We start from the raw sequence: 21,842 nt of genomic DNA on the forward strand, positions 1-21,842 counted from the left end.
CTAGCGACTGGGAAAATTCGCAGTTCGTTCTCGTTTTGAAGATAGGTCGTAGAACAGATACACGTTGTCAGAGGGCTTCATCGAACCTGGTTTACGACAACGTCTCAAAAGTCACGGATCTCTCATTCAGAATTCTTCAAAACACAATGGTGTTGAGCAGATGACCACCACCTCTTTCCAACCAGTGTCCAATTCGGAACCTGAGCGGATATGGCAAGGAAAACACAGAAGCCGTAGATAGTGACAGTTCACAGTAGGGGACCACTAACCAGCTCTGTCGCAGCGTACAACGCCATTCCCTCAACTAGGCGAAATTTAAGTCTGTCACAGACACCAGGCATTTTGCCACCTGCTGCGCCCGACGCATTGAGCCCTTGGCCAATTCACACATCCATATTATCGTGTGGTCTCCCACATATGGGCTCGCACTATCGAGTAGAGCTCCAGGTGGACCAAATTCGTCGTTGTTATCGACAGGGCAACAAATGTTAAGGATTTCAAGCACCCAGAGGTGCATATAAAGGAGTGCAAATCAGCTCCAAGCATAACGATATGTTCCCCTTTCCCCTCAGCAGCCAACTGTGCATGACTCATGTCTAATTCAGGGCTTCTAATCAGCCTTTCTGCAACCACTATAACCTCTGTTATCATTTTAAGTACTAACAGTGGGTCAACAATAACCAGCAATGGGAGCTATCGGGATGTATGCACTTTCAACCACTGAAACTTCAGACAGTCGACAATGCCACAATCCCCTTCACCAAAACCTGGAATAGGTTCTGGGACTCAGGAGAGAGAACCATTCAGCCCAACTGTACTACTTCCAGGGCCCATTCCGCTCTGGGTAGGAAAAAGTAGTGCCCCAGAAATTATAGATTGGCCACCAGTTCCACAACGCCAGAATCTGACCTGGCTGACTGTGATGGTCAAATACTGTGGGAGTTTTTGGCTGTTATTAGAGCACCTCGTCAATGAACATTAAACACTAATGTGTTTCCTTTCACTTTTGCGAGCCAGGGCTACCTACTTTCGAAGTTCTGAGGATGATGGTTAGTTTCAAAAATTGGAAATGGTGCTGCAAACATTTTGTTTTGTAATCAGCAGTGGAAAAAACATTTATTGAGATATTAAACCTTATAGAGAAAAAACAGATAATGTCACTATGTCATACATTAGTGGGAAAACAAAAACCAATGTCAATACACTGCAGAAGAGCCACAAAAAAAATTATGGGAATTCTACTACTTGTCAAAGTTTTCCTGACCATTGGCATTCCTAGTTTTGAATCAGCAAAATTTGGAAGATTTCTTGAGATCAGTACTTCCTTCCACCTTATATTTCTAACAACTAAGTTCTACAGCATAGTAGCCATTACATAGTAAAATCCTGCTGTGTCACCATTATGTTCCTTAAAACACACAAAGAAATTGAAGATTTATCTCGCACATTGTACCCTATTTCTCATTTTTTTGAATGTTTGGGCATTCGTTAATTCTGTTATCAGTTCTGTTTGTGTACATCTTTGATATGAGGCATAAATGACATGTTTTACACCAGTTCCATATGAAGAATGAGTAGGTCTACTCAGGCACCAAGAAACATTCAACAAATAGTACTGCCCTACTCTGATTACTGATTTCTCACTTGCGTGAATTTGCTTGTTCAATAATATGATATCGATGTACAGGTCATTACATCCCTCTATGGTCGACTTCCTGGTTGTTTTTGCATTGTGCATAGAAGAGCAGCAGTACCTTACGGGGCATCTATTGCTGCTCAGACTAAGTACTCTTGTGTGACATGTTACCAATTTCCTGTTGGCTGCCATGTTTCATAGTTCAGTTCAAGGTAGAAAGCTGCTTACTGGGTTCCTTTTCTAGACTGTTTTAGTTATGTCTCACTGCTTACAACAAACCAGTAGCATCTTACTTTTACTCATAATTTTCTGAATTATTTAGTGCCAAACATATTAAATGCATTTACTTGTATGTACATTGGTGAGTAAGTGCAATAATAATGATCAGGTATCAGTTTTGCAGTCTTATGAAATCCATCTATGATTAACTGGAAGGCAGGAACACACATACTTCATAGTGACAAAACAGACATTTGAAGGTACTGCTTAGATTCACAAATCTGTCAGATCTGACATGTTGTGAATTATGTCGTTTAGGATACATGGTATAACAGAATAGCTGTTCCACTGCAGATATTAAAGAGTGTCCTTGGTACAGACAATCGTATACATATAAAAAGCTATATTCATCATGTTCGATTCTATGGGAATAAGTGTGCACCATGGCAGTGGTGTAATCCACGGAAAGAAGAAGGTCAGCATCTGTTGTACTGTTATCCGTCTTTTTTATTCAGATCTAAACTTCGTTAGTGTGCTATAAGTGGTCCTGTGGACTCAACGAAATTATAACGCACATATTCGAATCTAACTTAGGCATGTACAAGCATTACTCAAAATAATGCTTGTACAAACCTAAGTATGGTTGGAGTACATGTCGGGCGCAGCAGACGCGAAAGGGTCTGGGGTCTGTGGCCGACTAAAATTTCTGCTGGACTACACATACTTGTGTGGACTGTGTGGTAGGTTGCGACAGTGTTCCCCAGGAGTCAACTGTCGCAACTGTAGCAACTGTCTATCGCTTTTGCAATTTCCCTGTCGTGAGCGTGCACTCAGCTTCCGAACTGCCCAGTGGGTGGAAAGGGAAGGTGGTCATATGCTCAACACCACTGTGTTTTGAAGACTTCTGTATCTACATCTACATCTACATCAACATTGATACTCCGCAAGCCACCCAACGGCGTGTGGCGGAGGACACTTTACGTGCCACTGTCATTACCTCCCTTTCCTGTTCCAGTCGCGTATGGTTCGCGGGAAGAACGACTGTCTGAAAGCCTCCGTGCGCGCTCTAATCTCTCTAATTTTACATTCGTGATCTCCTCGGGAGGTATAAGTAGGGGGAAGCAATATATTCGATACCTCATCCAGAAACGCACCCTCTCGAAACCTGGCGAGCAAGTTACACCGCGATACAGAGCGCCTCTCTTGCAGAGTCTGCCACTTGAGTTTATTAAGCATCTCCGTAACGCTATCACGGTTACCAAATAACCCGGTAACGAAACGCGCCGCTCTTCTTTGGATCTTCTCTATCTCTTCCGTCAACCCGACCTGGTACGGATCCCACACTGATGAGCAATACTCAAGTATAGGTCGAACGAGTGTTTTGTAAGCCACCTCCTTTGTTGATGGACTACATTTTCTAAGCACTCTCCCAATGAATCTCAACCTGGTACCCGCCTTACCAACAATTAATTTTATATGATCATTCCACTTCAAATCATTCCGCACGCATACTCCCAGATATTTTACAGACGTAACTGCTACCAGTGTTTGTCCGCTATCATATAATCATACAATAAAGGATCCTTCTTTCTATGTATTCGCAATACATTACATTTGTCTATGTTAAGGGTCAGTTGCCACTCCCTGCACCAAGTGCCTATCCGCTGCAGATCTTCCTGCATTTCGCTACAATTTTCTAATGCTGCAACTTCTCTGTATACTACAGCATCATCCGCGAAAAGCCGCATGGAACTTCCGACACTATCTACTAAGTCATTTATATATATTGTGAAAAGCAATGGTCCCATAACACTCCCCTGTGGCACGCCAGAGGTTACTTTAACGTCTGTAGACGTGTCTCCATTGATAACAACATACTGTGTTCTGTTTGCTAAAAACTCTTCAATCCAGCCACACAGCTGGTCTGATATTCCGTAGGCTCTTACTTTGTTTATCAGGCGACAGTGCGGAACTGTATCGAACGCCTTCCGGAAGTCAAGAAAAATAGCATCTACCTGGGAGCCTGTATCTAATATTTTCTGGGTCTCATGAACAAATAAGGCGAGTTGGGTCTCACACGATCGCTGTTTCCGGAATCCATGTTGTTTCCTACATAGTAGATTCTGGGTTTCCAGAAATGACATGATACGCGAGCAAAAAACATGTTCTAAAATTCTACAAGAGATCGACGTCAGAGATATAGGTCTATAGTTTTGCGCATCTGCTCGACGACCCTTCTTGAAGACTGGGACTATCTGTGGCCTTTTCCAATCATTTGGAACCCTCCGTTCCTCTAGAGACTTGCGGTACACGGCTGTTAGAAGGGGGGCAAGTTCTTTCGCGTACTCTGTGTAGAATCGAATTGGAATCCCGTCAGGTCCAGTGGACTTTCCTCTATTGAGTGATTCCAGTTGGTTTTCTATTCCTTGGACACTTATTTCGATGTCAGCCATTTTTTCGTTTGTGCGAGGATTTACAGAAGGAACTGCAGTGCGGTCTTCCTCTGTGAAACAGCTTTGGAAAAAGGTGTTTAGTATTTCAGCTTTACGCGTGTCATCCTCTGTTTCAATGCCATCATCATCCCGTAGTGTCTGCATATGCTGTTTCGAGCCACTTACTGATTTAACGTAAGACCAGAACTTCCTAGGATTTTCTGTCAAGTCGGTACATAGAATTTTACTTTGGAATTCACTGAACGCTTCACGCATAGCCCTCCTTACGCAAACTTTGACATCGTTTAGCTTCTGTTTGTCTGAGAGGTTTTGGCTGCGTTTAAACTTGGAGTGGAGCTCTCTTTGCTTTCGCAGTAGTTTCCTAACTTTGTTGTTGTACCACGGTGGGTTTTTCCCGTCCCTCACAGTTTTACTCGGCACGTACCTGTCTAAAACGCATTTTACGATTGCCTTGAACTTTTTCCATAAACACTCAACATTGTCAGTGTCGGAACAGAAATTTTCGTTTTGATCTGTTAGGTAGTCTGAAATCTGCCTTCTATTACTCTTGCTAAACAGATAAACCTTCCTCCCTTTTTTTATATTCCTATTAACTTCCATATTCAGGGATGCTGCAACGGCCTTATGATCACTGATTCCCTGTTCTGTACATACAGAGTCGAAAAGTTCGGGTCTGTTTGTTATCAGTAGGTCCAAGATGTTATCTCCACGAGTCGGTTCTCTGTTTAATTGGTCGAGGTAATTTTCGGATAGTGCACTCAGTATAATGTCACTCGATGCTCTGTCCCTACCACCCGTCCTAAACATCTGAGTGTCCCAGTCTATATCTGGTAAATTGAAATCTCCACCTAAGACTATAACATGCTGAGAAAATTTATGTGAAATGTATTCCAAATTTTCTCTCAGTTGCTCTGCCACTAATGCTGCTGAGTCGAGAGGTCGGTAAAAGGAGCCAATTATTAACCTAGTTCGGTTGTTTAGTGTAACCTCCACCCATAATAATTCACAGGAACTATCCACTTCTACTTCACTACAGGATAAACTACTACTAACAGCGACGAACACTCCACCACCGGTTGCATGCAATCTATCCTTTCTAAACACCGTCTGTACCTTTGTAAAAATTTCGGCAGAATTTATCTCTGGCTTAAGCCAGCTTTCTGTACCTATAACGATTTCAGCTTCGGTGCTTTCTATCAGCGCTTGAAGTTCCGGTACTTTACCAACGCAGCTTCGACAGTTGACAATTACAATACCGATTGCTGCTTGGTCCCCGCATGTCCTGACTTTGCCCCGTACCCGTTGAAGCTGTTGCCCTTTCTGTACTTGCCCAAGGCCATCTAACCTAAAAAACCGCCCAGCCCACGCCACACAACCCCTGCTACCCGTGTAGCCGCTTGTTGCGTGTAGTGGACTCCTGACCTATCCAGCGGAACCCGAAATGCATGAACTGTGAGATGTTGTTTTGAAACCAGGGTCGTTGTAACCCTCTAATAATGTGCATCTGCCCTATGACCCTTCTTGAAGACGGAAATGATCTGCACTTTTTTCCAGTCTCTAAGTGCCCTTCATTGCTCACGTGAACTATGGCGAGCTGCTACTAGAAAGGGAGAAAATTCTTTCGCACAATCTTTGTAGAGTCTTATGGTCATCTCATCTCGTCCTCATGCCTTTCCACTACAAAGTGATTATAGTAGCTTTAAGCATATTTCATTCAAAGACCATGTACAAGTAGAAGGTAATTTAAATGAACTATTTGTTCGAGAAACGACCTTCAGCGGTCATATAACTTTCTATGCACAATTTTCCGAGAGATAAGGTGAGCGTGAACTGCAGAATTGCAGTGAAATTCAAGACAAATGGTGCAGCAATGAATATTCGAGAATGTGCTTCCTTTAAACAGGTGTTAGCACACAGTAAGTTTGAGTAATGCTTCTATATACCTAAGTTAGATTGGAAGATGAGTCGTTATAATCATGTTAAGTCCACACGAGCACTTTTAACCCACTGATGACAACTGCACTGTCAGCTGAAATCTACGTCTGCATTAGAAAAGACAGATGATGGTACAATCGATGCTGACGTTCTTTCTGTTTTAAAATCTACACTTTCATTAACAATGAATTCATTAATACAGTCACATTAAATTATTGAGTGTCGCAAGCAAACATCTAATAAGGTCTTGCGGAAAGAAAATAAGCACTATGCACTTGTATCGTTCTTTAAAAATTACTTGAAATAATTACTTTATGATTGCGCTGAACGAATGTCTGAACTATGGAATACATACAGAACTCGAATTGTCGTGTTGTGTGTTGTAACTGCAAGTGGTGATCTTACTCTGTGTTATTGTAAGCAAAACTTTATACAAATCGATTGGGCAATGCAACTCCCAGTAGCAATAACGAAATACAGCCACTGCAAAATACATGCAGTCCCTTAAGCAATGAATCCTAAGGCCCTGTTCACATAACAAATGAATTAAATTCTCTTACCTCTACAGCAGCAATGGAGTAACGCAATATAGTTTGGTTTCTCATAAAAAATATGAATAAGCTAACTACAGGTTCAGCAGTGTGCAATGCTGGCCATAATACTTGAAATTCTTTTGGCTGATAAACAAGAACATTTAAGAAAATTCAACTTCTTTAAAAACCTCTTCAACTGAACTGTGAGGCGGTACTGTTTATGGTGAATTACTAACACTGAGTTTTCTTAGTAAAATTATATTGCCAGTAAGTTGGTCTTTTCAAAAGAATCTGACAATTGAAGCCACATTACTCACAATTGATTCACAAACAATGAGATGTAGACAGCAAGTATTATCTAACTTCATTAACCCAACATAAATGTAAATCATCAAATTATATACAGCTCTGTTAACAAATCTAAAAGCATTACAAAAATTAAATATCTAACTAGTCTTTTCATCAAAACTGTTTACATACATTCTGGGGTTATTCAACAACCAAAAATTATCAGCCAACTCATCTATTTTGATGCACTGGCGAAAACAGAAATCATAACTATTTAAATCTTTACCTTCTTTGCCTGGAGACTTCTGCTTTCAGGTTTAACAATATTGTCATACCTACATAAATCTAACTCTTGGTGGCTTCACACAGCACAACACAGAAACTGCCTACTCCATTGTCTTTCTCTCACAGACAGCTACCTACAACTGTGCACCCAGCGCTCTCCTGTTCCAACAAGGCAGTACAGTATCTTTGGCTCTGCAGTCGCGCACAGTCAGCGATCCACGTTGTCGAGCCTGTCAGAGATTTTCATTTTTTATAGTACACTAGTTTCATATGAATTTATTAATATTCTTATCTTATTCTGGTGCCACATAAAAGGGTACCCCAATGCAGTTCACTAACTTGTATAAAAATTCTTCCACAGTTCATCGACATTCTTATGCTCCGCCTTGTTTTTTTTTCATTGAGCTGAGTGTTTAAATTTTGTCTTTGGATTTGCACCGTGTATGTGATTTAAGATGTCGCGCACAACTGTTGAGGTTCCGGCGGGTAATCTTACAATTAAAGATACCGAAATGGACGACTTTCCGATTATTGACAAAGTGGTGAGAATGATAGTGACCACTCTGTGGTGCAACAGTCACAAAGCAGAACAGAGAACGTGAGTTCCGTTTCAGAAAATAATGAACTAATTGTTGAGACTGTAATTTCACCCACTAATTTGCCTAGTAATCAGACAGTAGATTCCGGTATTGCGGACGCTGCTGATCTGTGCATAGCTGATGTGCACAATTCAAAACTTGACTGTTTCCCGAGTGAGGTCGGTGATTTGCCTACTTCTCACACAATTGGCCTGATCGCCAATAATATCTCAGAGGGAGAAATAGTGCAAAGTGCTCAGTCTGTTCTTGGAAATCTGTCGGATTTTATTAGCGGTGACTGTGCAGACAATCCAACAAACGAAACGTCCATGGATGCAGATGATGTCTCCACATCACAGAGCACAACACAGGTGACACCCGACGCATCAATTCCAAGTAATATGGAAGCGATGTTTCAAAATCCCATCCACATATTCAATGATCGATTTAATAAGAGTGACGAAATGATGGTTAAACAAAATAATCAGTTCAGTGAACGGTTTAATAAAAATTATGACCAATTTTCCATCATACGAGAAACACAAGTTGACACCACCACTCAGTTCACTACACAGGAAGGTCAACAGTTTACATCAGGAAGTGGACAATATCAGAAAATTATCTCCACGTAATCAGTTTGAAACTAACGCGTAACAGCAACAATCACCTACTTTTCAGCCTCACAATAATATGAGCAGACTACAAAGAGTGTGTGACATTGATACAAAGCAGTCATCTCATAATCAAAATCTACAACACGAAGGATTCGACGATAAACATTTCCTATTTACCGGCCGCTGTGGCCGAACGGTTCTAGGCGCTTCAGTCTGGAACCGCGCAACCGCTACGGTCGCAGGTTCGAATCCTGCCTCGCACATGGATGTGTGTGATGTCCTCAGGTTAATTAGCTGTAAGTAGTTCTAAGTTCTAGGGGACTGATGACCTCAGATGTTAAGTCTCATAGTGCTCACAGCCATTTGAACCATTTCTTACCTGTAACGCAATTCAGGGTATTTAGAAGTAACCGCACAGATCTGCATCCCCTTGATTGGGTGCAGCAATTTTCATTTTCACTGCCACCAAACTGACCAGTGACACACAACCTCGAATTTATCTGCAGCATTTTAGAGAGAGAACCTCCGGTGGGTATGAGACCCATAGCAAGGCAATGTCACTCCATCGAAGAGTTTCAAAATGCATTTCTATCTGCGTATTGATAAGAAACCACTCTGCGAGGCATTAAAGACCAACTAATCAATTTACCCAATTTTTAACACTTCACTTTACCCACTATCACCCAGATTTTTTAAGTATATGGTCCAACAAAACCAGTACCTGACCGAACCGTATAGCCAATCTGCGCTCATACAATTACTCATCTCAACACTCATTACGAGTTTCGCTTCTCACTGGACAGCAAACGGAAAGCATCTCAGCTTTCAGGGATTCTACAATTATTAGAAATTCAGCAATCGGACCTCTCATTTGCCAAAAAAAACTTTAATAAAAGCATTCAAGGTGCATCTCGGTTACCAGGAGCAATCCCGCCCATTCCATAACAAGAGAAATAAAAAGGTCTGGTTTTGATAACGATTTTCACGAACATTTTAGTAAGAGACATTTTGACAGCCATTATATTCAGCAGCAGCAGCAGCTATATCAGAATTTCGACACCAACAATCACAGTTTCCAGCCGTAGTTCTTTACGCAGCAGCCCGGAAATAATCAACAACAATAAGGTCAGCGTGCCACCACCCAGATTTGCCAGTACAGCACAGTTAGTAATTTTACGCAACAGCAACAGTCACCTCGAAACGATCAACGGTAAAGAAATTTTCACTACAGGCATGAAGGGAATAATCAACAATTTAAGCGAATTTTGGCGACAAACTTCCATCACAATCAGCCACAGCAGTCTCAGTTCATTCTTAAAGAATCTAATGTTCGTTTCCATCCGCCACTTTATTCTGCAAACAAAAGCAACCACACAGTACATATAATTGAACCAACACAGCAATCTTCTGCCACCCAACTACTACTAACGCCCGAATGGAAACTACCGACGCTGTTCAACCGCAAAACGTGCGCTCCAATTCTCCTACTCATAATACCGTTCAGCAAAACGTCACAACCATCGACAACATTAGGGACACATTGTTACGAGAGAGACACCAAACTCAATATTTCCTATTCCGTAGTTGAAATTAAAATTGGTTGGTATTTATTTTCTGCAGTGATCGACTCTGGTGCACCAGTAACGGTGATAAATGAAACAGCATTTCAGAAATGTAACTCTGACAATACCTGTGCCACCTTTCCACTTAGTAAGGCGAAAGTTCGAGGCACAGCCTCCAACAAGGGAGTAGATGTGAAACTGCAAACCCACCTATCTTTCATACTTGCTGATCACACATTTCATGCTAATTTCTGGATCGTTCCTCGCTTAACAACCGACGCCATCCTTGGTATGGATTTCCTTGTCGAACATGACGTTGTTATCAACTTTAAGAAGTAGTTACTTATACTGAAATCCGATACGCAACAACTATGTCACTTTTCAGAATACTTTTTCAGCTGAGGAGCAAGACATTAACAGAGGTCATTTCAGCATCTAAGAATACTAATTGGCATACGACACTCTTTAGAGGCACGTATTTCCGTAGTAACAATATCCCTGAGGAAGTCGATTATGACATTGTACAGACGATCAACAGTAAGGTGAATGAATGTAAAGCTCCAACCGACGAAGAGCGACAACAGTTGCAGGATATTCCTTTACAGCACTCTGAAGTATTTAACAATGTACCTGGAACGATGTGCAGTTTTGTTTACGAATTTCAAGTAAAACCGCATGATACATTCAAGGCAAAACATTATTCTATTCCGTTAATCTGTCGAGATCAAGCAAGAACTTCTGGCTACGTAAGACCAAGGTAGCACTGAACCAGCCGTTAGTCAATGTATTAACCCTCTTCACGTTGTTAACAAGAAAGATGGCTCACTTCGTCTTGCGTAGGATTCACGTCGGATCAACGAAATCATCATTACTGAAACCGATCGTCCGCAAACGCTGGAAGATCTCTTACAAAAATTTCAGGGGAACGTCAGTCTATTCTACTCTGGACCTAAAATCTGGATTCTGACAAATTCAACTGCATCCTAACTGCAGGAAATACATTGCTTTCCTTTGTTTCGGTAACTGCTACCAATTTTGTAAATTGTCTTTTGGTTTAACAATTACCTCCCCTGCTTTCATTCGTGCAATGAATACTATTCTTCCAAATGAGTTAAAAGACACAATCACCACATACATTGACGACATTCTAATTGCAGAACCTTCTTGGTCGAAACATAAATTTATCCTTCGCATGCTATTGCAAACTTTTCTTACAGAAGGTGTTACCGTGAACCTCAGTAAATCTCATTTTGGCTAGATTTCCATTAAATTTCTAGGTCACGTAATTACGGCTGACTGCATTACGTCCGACCCCGTGACATTACAATTCCGTCTACCAAAAAAACCTTGGCAGTTTCCTCGGTTTGATACATTTTTTTCGTCGTTTCATAGAACTCTGCACTAGATACCCCTAGATTGTGTCATCTTAGTGGTAAAAATACTGTCTGGTCTTGGGATGACCAAGCACACTCTGAGTTCCTCAGTCTGAAAAGGGTTTTGCTAAACGCTCCACTTTTATCACATCCTGATCCGACAAAGAATTTTTAGATTGCTACAGTTTACAAGACTACTCTTGGTGTCCATGTATTCAGGAAATAGAGGAAAATGGTACAACTGTTAAGAAGAACATCGCGTTTGCTAGTCGCATCCTCACATCGGCTGAAGTAAATTATTCTATCGCCGAACTCGAAACATTTTGTGTTGTTTGGGCTTCCACGAAATTTCGTGACTTTCTCTCGGTAGATACACAACAGTTTACACGGATCACAGAGCTATTCAGTTTCTTTTATCAGCTAAATTCACACATGACAGACTCAGTCGTTGGGAAACAATTTTTACAGAAATTTGATTTTACGATCGTCCACATCGCAGGAACCCGGAATACTGCAGCAGATGCGCTTTCTCTCTCACTGTGCAGTAACCAGCAAGAAATCTCCGCCAATATTTGTCAAACAAATTTCAGCTTTCTCTGTATTAAACAGGTAACTTTTGAAAATTTTAGTTCGCCATCGTTAAAAGAGATCGTCAGAGGACAGAGCAAAGATGACGTCTGGAGAGAGATCGAATTTCTGTGGCGTGACACGAGCCAGAGAATAATCAGAAATTACTACGCCGTGCACAATAATGTTGTGTTTCGCCGTGCTCGCCCTGACTGGACTCTCTGCATACCTGAAGAACTTGTCAATAAATTAATCTGGTATAAACACTTGAGTTAGACCCATTAAAGTGCTCGCAAATGCTTTTCGGTATTACGACAGAATTGTTATTTCACAAACATGGAAAAGCGTACTCGACGAGTCTTGGCGACATGCAAAATTTGTCAAAAAGCTAAATCTTCTACGATGTCTCACATTTCCCCTCTGTACCTCATTGTACCCATGAAATTAAGACATACGGCAGCTGTTGATCTATTTGGGCCCATTCCACGAGCAAATAAACGTTCCTGTTATATTTTCGTTGCTGTAGAACTACCTTCGAAATTTGTATCTTTCACTCCGTTACGAAAAGCCACTGCTAGAACTGTTTCTAACGCTTTTATTAAACATTTTTTGCCTCATGTTGGACATGTTCAGAAGGTAATCTCCGACAATGACTCGCAATTTCGACCAGTAATAAGGAAACGCACATGACAAGCTAGAAATATTACATCCATTTTTATATCAAAATACCCATCAGCACGCATCATGAAAGAGACTGGAAAACTTTGTCGTATCTGCATCACACACACACACACACACACATATATATATATATATATAAAACAATCACATTTTTGCTTTCACCGCATCTTGTGTTGAAAACTATAGATCCACCTAATAAAATTCGTGAAATTGTTTCTTTTCCTACTGCAAGAAGATTATGTCACCATGAAATTATAGACATGGTACTTAATAATATAAAGCGTGCAACACTGCTCCGCAAATGGCAACAAAAACAGGTGAGTAGCCTCCAGGAATTTCGCACAGGACAGAAAGTGTTGGTACACACTCACTACCTATCCAACAGATGAAAACGTCGTTGCAGTAAAATTGAGCTTTCATATTCTGGACCTTTTGGGATACGTTATATTCCCCATCCCAATGCAGTTCACATCGAAACTTTACAAGCGAGAAAATCGCGAGTCGATCATCACATTAGTAACGTCAAGCACTTTATAGAATAAATTTTCCTCTGGTTCATTTCACGTAAATAGATAGAATTTTGATGATCACATACCACAACTATTTAGTTTTTCACCTTTAAGCTTCGTATAAATTTTTTTGCTATTTTTCAGGAACTGGGCTAATTTCCAATTTTTTTGCAGATGTGCTTCTTTATATTGCCAGCTATTATATATACTTATTCTGATTTACATATGAGTGTACATAATAATGTGACACAACACAGATATGTTTACCTGACGCATTTCCCATGCGTACCTTGTTTTCATGATTCCTTGATTATTCAGCATTTAATTAGGTGGTGGGGTGCCTGGCAGGGAGAATCTTGCAGGTCGGCTCTCTTACCGTAAGTTTTGGCCTTGCACATTTTTCTGTTATCATATGCATGTCTATGACAACAACAACTGAAAGAGACACCATTTATTTTGACGTGTGTACAGCGGATCACATCCCTTGGTTGGTCTAACTGCTGCAGGATGCTATTGTCTGATGAATTACCATTACATTTTTTTGTTAGGTTACTCACTGTTTGTACCTTGTAATGTTGCCATGTTTCGTTTATGCCCAGTCTTATGCTCTAATTTGCTATATCTTGTAACGTCATGATGACACTAGTTTACTTGCTTTCACCTATGTAGACTAAGAAATCAGTGTACCCTGTAGCTCATGTTCATTACATACACTCATCCATTTTCTGTATTTTTGCAGAACCAATGTAACAAAGTCTCATTGTATTCAAACAAGACATTATGCTAAAAAACAGAAGCACATGAACCTGCAGGAAATGCAGTACATAGAAAGCATGACATAAGCAACTTACATGGAAACCTAAACACTGTTGACACTTCTCACACTGTTTCCTCGCACGCCTTTTATAAACATTTTCCCCTTAGTGTACTAGGTAAATTAAGTAGATTGCCTTTAAAGATGTAGGATTAAGGTTATTCTTTTCTCTGCATTTTGTGTTAGATATAAGAGTATTATTGGAATAGTTGATGAGTGTTCATGCCCTGAGCTGCACCGATTTTTGGAGTAATGATGGAATATTGATGTTTAGTAAGTGTACATACTATGAGCTGCACTTCAATAATGAGGATCATATTGATATATTGATGATTTTCTATAATGATATTCTATGATTAATATATATTTTGTGTAAGTTGTGTCCTTCTAGGAAAATCTGTCTTGCCTTGTGCCACATAACTGGAGCTGTCTGTGGGAGACTTTCACTGAAGCTTTACACACAAAAACATTTTTTCACCATCCCTTATGAGATTGGTTATGATACTGCCTTCTTATGTTAGCATGCATGACTTTTTTTTCCTGGTTACTAATCACATTTACACCTTCCACTATTGCTACAATTCAATCTTATCCTTGCATTTTTTATCTCCTTATTCACTGTGGTGTATTACATTTATCCAGCCAGTAAGCTATAGTGCACTTAGTACTCCTGCCTTTTTGTTTGCATGTACTATACTCACATTTTTTCTTTGCTTTGGGCATAGCTGTTCTTGACTCAAGACATATGACAGTTGACTGTTAATCATTTTCTTTACAGATAAAGTACGCCGCCTTTATCAATCATTCCCAAACCCTTTACTGTAGACGTGCACATTGTTAGAGATATAGCTCATTTATTAGATAGTTTTATGATGCCCCGAGGGTGCTACACAACCTATAAAGATTGTGTCTTTACTCACATGGTACCATACTTTGATTCCATGATTCTATTTGTCTAATAGGTATTAATACAGGCCATACAGAGCTGTATTGTTATATAATAGAGCTATGCCATGTTGAGTTAAGTATACTCATTATGAATTATGCATCAACTTCTGAGTGCCATGTAAAGTTATAGGTAAATGATATTTTATGATACTTTTTCAGCTTTGATGTTTGTGCTATGTAAAACTAGGCCACCTTGAGCCATAAATACGATATCTGTAACATTTTATAGCTATTTAGATTAGTACTGATGTATGTAGAAAGGCCACTTGGAGCCTCTGATTGATATTTTCTATTCAATTGTTTTAGTTATTGAGATTTGCATGTATTCTAAGTACAAGTCCACCTAGAGCCATTCAATTCTTGATTGAACTGTCATGTTTCTTATGTAATTATAGCACAATGTTGTATATGCAAGGCCAATGAGAACCACAGTATAATGTTAGGAACCAGTGATGTTTTGAGTAATGTTAGGTTTTTTTATATCTAATTGGCAGCCTGATGCCTCACGTATTGATGTTGTTTTTTTCAGAGTTCACTTTCCCTTTTGACACTTCCCTCTGATGTAAAGCCTTGTTGTTTAATATTGTCCGTAATTTCATTAAGATACTGAACTTATTCTGATCAGATAAATTACTTGATGTTGACATAGGTTGAAATGGTCATTTTCCACTACCTTACCATTGTTACTTTTTGTACCTTCCATTATCCAGTCTCCTACCTCTGTTCATGGTACTGGAGTAATTTACTACTGGTATTCATACTCCCACATAAGTGACTATGTATGCTCTTTGGATCTCAAAAGAATCTCTATTATGAAGAACAGTGATAATGATGGTCATCCCATTACTAATATTATGGTAGTTGCTAACTATGGTTGTCAGCAATCAGTTGTGGAGTACCACTTGTATCTCTGCACATGACAGGAAAACAGTATGGAGTACACTGAATGCAATTCACATGGCTCACTATTAGTTGCTGAACATGCACATAAAAGATATTGACTTTATGATGCAGTCACTTCAGCATGCTCCTAGGCTTCAGCCATGACTCTTCCTTCCCCTTGCCCAATCCTATACCATTATCTTGACAATTAGGATTGTATACTGATTCTGCTTTACATGATTTATTTGCCAGCAACCTTGTTTATGAGGCAATTGACTCAGATTATAACCAGATCATGATTTACAGCAGTGCATCTGAGTGCTATCAATTCTTTCGAGTTAGATAAATTTATCACACATTTGTTGTAGAAAGTACTTCCAAATATGTGCCAAATTTGTTAAACCCTGCTGTAGAGTTATGAAAGGAGTATACTGGGGCACAATTGTATGTGGCACCAGAATAACATAAGAGTGCTAATAAATTAATATGAAACTAGTGTACTATAAAAAATGAATATCTCTGACAGGCTCGACAATGTGGATCGCTGACTGTGCGCGACTGCAGAGCCAAAGATACTGTACTGCCTTGTTGGAACAGGAGAGCGCTGGGTGCACAGTTGTAGGTAGCTGTCTGTGAGAGAAAGACAATGGAGTAGGCAGTTTCTGTGTTGTGCTGTGTGAAGCCACCAAGAGTTAGATTTATGTAGGTATGACAATATTGTTAAACCTGAAAGCAGAAGTCTCCAGGCAAAGAAGGTAAAGATTTAAATAGTTATGATTTCTGTTTTCGCCAGTGCATCAAAATAGATGAGTTGGCTGATAATTTTTGGTTGTTGGATAACCCTAGAATGTATGTAAACAGTTTTGATGAAAAGACTAGTTAGATATTTAATTTTTGTAATGCTTTTAGATTTGTTAACAGAGCTGTATGTAATTTGATGATTTACATTTATGTTGGGTTAATGAAGTTAGATAATACTTGCTGTCTACATCTCATTGTTTGTGAATCAATTGTGAGTAATGTGGCTTCAATTGTCAGATTCTTTTGAAAAGACCAACTTACTGGCAATATAATTTTGCTAAGAAAACTCAGTGTTAGTAATTCACCATAAACAGTACCGCCTCCCAGTTCAGTTGAAGAGGTTTTTAAAGAAGTTGAATTTTCTTAAATGTTCTTGTTTATCAGCCAAAAGAATTTCAAGTATTATGGCCAGCATTGCACACTGCTGAACCTGTAGTTAGCTTATTCATATTTTTTATGAGAAACCAAACTATATTGCGTTACTCCATTGCTGCTGTAGAGGTAAGAGAATTTAATTCATTTGTTATGTGAACAGGGCCTTAGGATTCATTGCTTAAGGGGCTGCATGTATTTTGCAGTGGCTGTATTTCGTTATTGCTACTGGGAGTTGCATTGCCCAATCGATTTGTATAAAGTTTTGCTTACAATAACACAGTATAAGCACACCACTTACAGTTAGTAATGGTTCAAATGGCTCTAAGCTCTATGGGACTTAACATCTGAGGTCATCAGTCCCCTAGACTTAGAACTACTTAAACCTAACTAACCTAAGGACTTCACACACATCCATGCCAGAGGCAGGATTCGAACCTGTGACCGTAGCAGCTGCGCGCTTCTGGGCTGAAGCGCCTAGAACCGATCGGCCACAACGGTCGGCTGTCTTTATTAGTTTGCAAATAGTCATTACTGAACGTGTGCCGTTCGGCAGCTATATTTTGTCACGAAAGGGAATCAGAAATATCCTGCAGTGTAATACCTTCCAGCATGACGCAATGACAGATTTCACCGTGGCTCTGGGGGCAAAGGATCCAAACGATAAAAACAAAATTAATTCTCTACTGTATTTCGACAGGTATTTACAAAGTTAACTGAGTCAGTACACTTACAGTTGAAAGTCCATCCCCAGCCGCTGACCATAGTAGTTTGTCCCAACAAGGTGATGTCCTTGTCTTTAGGGGAAGGTAACGTCACCAACTTGATGTAACCTTCAGGAGAAAACAGGAAAAAATATTGACAATATTTTGTCTTTGGCTTCCCTAAAAGTGGAATGCAGTATATACGTACAGTGAATGAAATCGTACATCTTTGCAATCTGCATGTTAGCTTTGCAATAAGAATTTTCTGCGAATACCTACATACGAAAAACGATTATAATTAGGTAACTAATCCTGAAATACGCTACCCTCCTCTTAGTACGTCTTCTTGTCTGGTCTAGCTTTTGCCTGACATTCTTGATGGTTACGGATTTTTTTCTATTCCCTTCCATCTTACTCTTTACCATCGTAGAAGTAAAGGAAGGAAAATAGGAACAAATCTACGTCACCACGCGAAATAACTTCATAAAAGACGTGAGCCGAGGCGAATTCTATGAATGATGGTTGTGAGACGAAACAGAGTGGAGGAAACAGTAGCGTACGTCAATGGACCTGTCTATTTACTGCCTATATCTACGATAGGAGGAAAACCACATCAGTGTCTGCTGCGCTCACACACTTTTGCTACCGCGTCATGTGGCCGCGCTAGGCAGCGGTCATAATGCTTTGGCTCATCAGTGTGTCACAAGGGGAGGTGGTGCTACAAAGGTACGCTACAGTTGCTTCGAATCCGGCGCCACCATATTAACCGTAGCAAAACCTGAGCAGGCTGCTGTTTACGATTGTTTCTTGGTCCTAATGCCTCTCACATGCACTCAAAAGCTGTTTGAAAGAGAAAATGTTAGAGTCCTATCATGAATAACACAGCGTCGATTAGGCATACTTTTTATTAAAGACATATGAGTGTAAACTAAAGATGAAAACAGGAGCACAGTTTTATAAAACATGTCAGTTGATACCTTTGAGTCTTAAGGAAAACATACAGACCGAAATGAACCGAAAGAGATCGTGGGGTAATATTGAACGGTTGCAGAGTCCGATTAACAATTCTATTGAGCCTGTAAAACAGAAAATTGGGAAAATTAAGTTTGCTCTGGATGCGAGAATAATAAATCTGTATATGGACGTTGAGAGAGAGCTACTTATTAGCATAGAAAAATTTTGAACGAAATTTTCAGGAATCCAGTACACTGACTGACAAAAAAAGTGAACATCCAGAAGTCAACTTAAGTTTATTTGCAGTCGCACCATGAACAGGCATGTAAATGTTTGGTGGTACTATTCTGTGTGTTAAATAGAATGACCAAAAGTATTTAGCATTTGTGATTTTCGGTTTTAGTGATGTTACCTAGCCCACTAGGGTGCAAAAGAGGCGGGAGGGGCGGTAGATGTTGAGTGATCACTGCGAATGATAGTGATGCCACATACACATGTGACACAGCGTTATCACCACATGACAGAGTACGAAAGGGACCTAATTGCAGGTCTCCATCTGCTGGTTGGTTGACTCCTGCAGTATCCAGACCTGTGGGGTATTCAAATGTTACAGTGAGCTAAAGTTCGACTACATTAGAACGCAGGGGCGGGTATACTTCTTGAGGTTCTAGTCGCCACGACTGACCACCATAAATCATTTGAATTGAAATGTGCGCCAAGAGAAAAATATCCCCTTCACATGTACACCTGTCATGTGAGCACAAGCAATGGACTCCCTGCAAGGTTCTGTGTCACAGCACACCACTGGTAAGAGACCAGCAGCAGCCAGACTGGGGAGTTACCTTCCCATGCACAGCCTGTTGTTACCATCCCAGCAGAGGCGTCTGTGTTTGGAGTGCTGCCATGAGTGCAAAGTATGGTCTGCTACTAAATAGCATTGCATTGTGATGAGCAGTGAATGACAGTTCTTCGCTAACTTAGACGACCACTGTCGATAATAATGCTGGCCACTTGGTGAGCGGTCCCATTCTTCAAATGTTTTGGAGAGTGAGCAGCGAGGTCCCCAGTTGCCTCAGGAGAGGATATGATATCTTCTTGAAATCCTTTCCAACTGAATCAGTGCATAAAGCAAACCCATAAGAGATGCAACATCACAGCAATTGCGCTTTGTAATCAATGATACAACATCACACACCTTCTCAAACTGAAGAAGTTCCATTTCGTTTTCCCCTCCTATTTTCCTCTTTTGGATGATTCACTTTTTTGTGAGGCAGTGTATTTTAGCTCCCTAGATTCTACCACTGAATATTGGCAGGGGCCATCAGTAGAATAAATGCATAAGTTCTAGCTCGTATTTTCCCAAATTGTCAAACAGTCATAAAATTTTATCGGACTCCAGAGAAATTCCATGATTTTCTTTGGATTTTTCTTGGAAAAATAACACAGAACCTAGATACTTATTCTAATATAAGCAGTTACTTCCAAAAAATTTTTCTTTAGTTAGTAAACAATTAGGGAAATGGGGGTAAACTGGGGTAAATGGAGGGAAACGGAGGGAAATCACGTTATTCACTTTTTAAAGGTGGAGAAGAAGAAAAGATTCCAGATTTTGATTTCTCTGATGAAGAAGATGACAGACGCAGTTGATAATGTGAAAGACAGCTAAAGCAGTGGCAGCTGGTCTGTGCCCAGTCTCAGACTGCATAATATCCATTTGGTAATGTGTCTATTTTACTTTCCAAAATATATTTTTATCACAATGAGGACTCAATGCTTTCTCGTTTACCGCAACTGAATAAATTTAATGTTTAAAGCTTAGTGTTAAATTCTAAGCCTATTTTATTTTTAACACACTTCTTGATACCTTTTGATTTTTTCTCCTCCTTGGTACCAACTGTATAAGCATACAGTTTTGCTCTCACACCAAAAGATTCTTACATTATTTTTCCATTACATTTATCTTCCATTTTTCCAAAACCTTCTTGTTTATTTATGAAATGCTGTGTGTATTATCTTTTGGATAATCGCTTAATCAAAGATATTAATATCTGATCTCATATCTTGATCGAAACTTTCAGTTTTTAAATCTATATGTATGTGTCTATATCTCCATAGCAAAGCTCAATATTTTCACTGTATTTTGGTTTCATAATACTGAGTGAAAACCATACAATTTTCTTTTTAAATTTCTAAAATATAATTTCTCAATGTAAACTGCTTTTTTAAAATTAATTTTGGTTTTATTCATGTGAATTGCAGCAAGATTTTCGTTAAATATTGTCCTTTCTTTAAAGTATGGCTATCTCACAATTCTTCGACACTTATTCCTTAATATCTATCATTTAATACTTTGTTGTACAAACCATTATGATTACCTTTCTTTCTTAACACTTGATATTTTAGAATTAATTTAAATAAGTTTGAAGTTTGGGTTTGGTTGATACTTAGGCATTTCTTATAGCAAATTCTCAAATATGAATAAATGACATGTAGGACTTTGTACATAAATTTTAAAACTTACATACCAACCTTTCTCTAGTAATTTTGCTTCTAATTGCTTTTTAACTAAGCAATTTCGTGTGTGACTATCTAACTTTCCCTTATTCTTGAAGTGGAGTAAATGTATATCACAAATAATTTCTTTCACTGAAAAGAAGTGTAGGTAAATCTTCAATCAAAAATGCAAATTGCTTCTGTTCATGAAATAAATTTTTTGTATGAAACCTAAATTCCGTACTTCTTTGCATTCAATACTTGGAAAATAGAATAAAACTAAATTTCAATCCAATTTTTATGTACTTTTTCAAAATTTTCACTCAAGAAACGATCGTACTCAGTCATGTTTAAATTATTTTCGGAATTTATGGTCCTTACTCTGTCAGTAAATTGTTTACTAAGTATATAATTTCTGACTGTTCTTCTGTCGCTTGATCCCTCAAATACATTAGGGGCAAGGGAAATATGTCTTTTAAAGATTTAGGTTCATTATTTTGAACATTTTCAGAGTTGTTATTATAGAATAAGGTAATGGTTTCTAAATAGTTTCCTGAGTTCTCTTAGTAAATATAATTAGATCATTTTTTTAAAATTTCCTATATCAAATCAAATTATTCCTTCCAAAACAATGATGAAGT

At 39.3% G+C, this 21,842-nt stretch overlaps 1 protein-coding gene across 1 annotated transcript in view; it reads right to left on the bottom strand.

Moving 5' to 3' along the window:
- Positions 1-21,842, bottom strand: part of LOC124553497 (kallikrein-8-like) — a 166,310-nt gene that overhangs the window by 59,428 nt on the left and 85,040 nt on the right. The window contains exon 4 of the mRNA XM_047127351.1: positions 17,785-17,883. Within this exon, the coding sequence (XP_046983307.1) occupies positions 17,785-17,883 (99 nt within the window). The remainder of the gene's footprint in view (positions 1-17,784; positions 17,884-21,842) is intronic.

This window comes from Schistocerca americana, chromosome 11 (genome assembly GCF_021461395.2).
Source record: "Schistocerca americana isolate TAMUIC-IGC-003095 chromosome 11, iqSchAmer2.1, whole genome shotgun sequence".
In the NCBI taxonomy this organism is placed as follows: domain Eukaryota; kingdom Metazoa; phylum Arthropoda; class Insecta; order Orthoptera; family Acrididae; genus Schistocerca; species Schistocerca americana.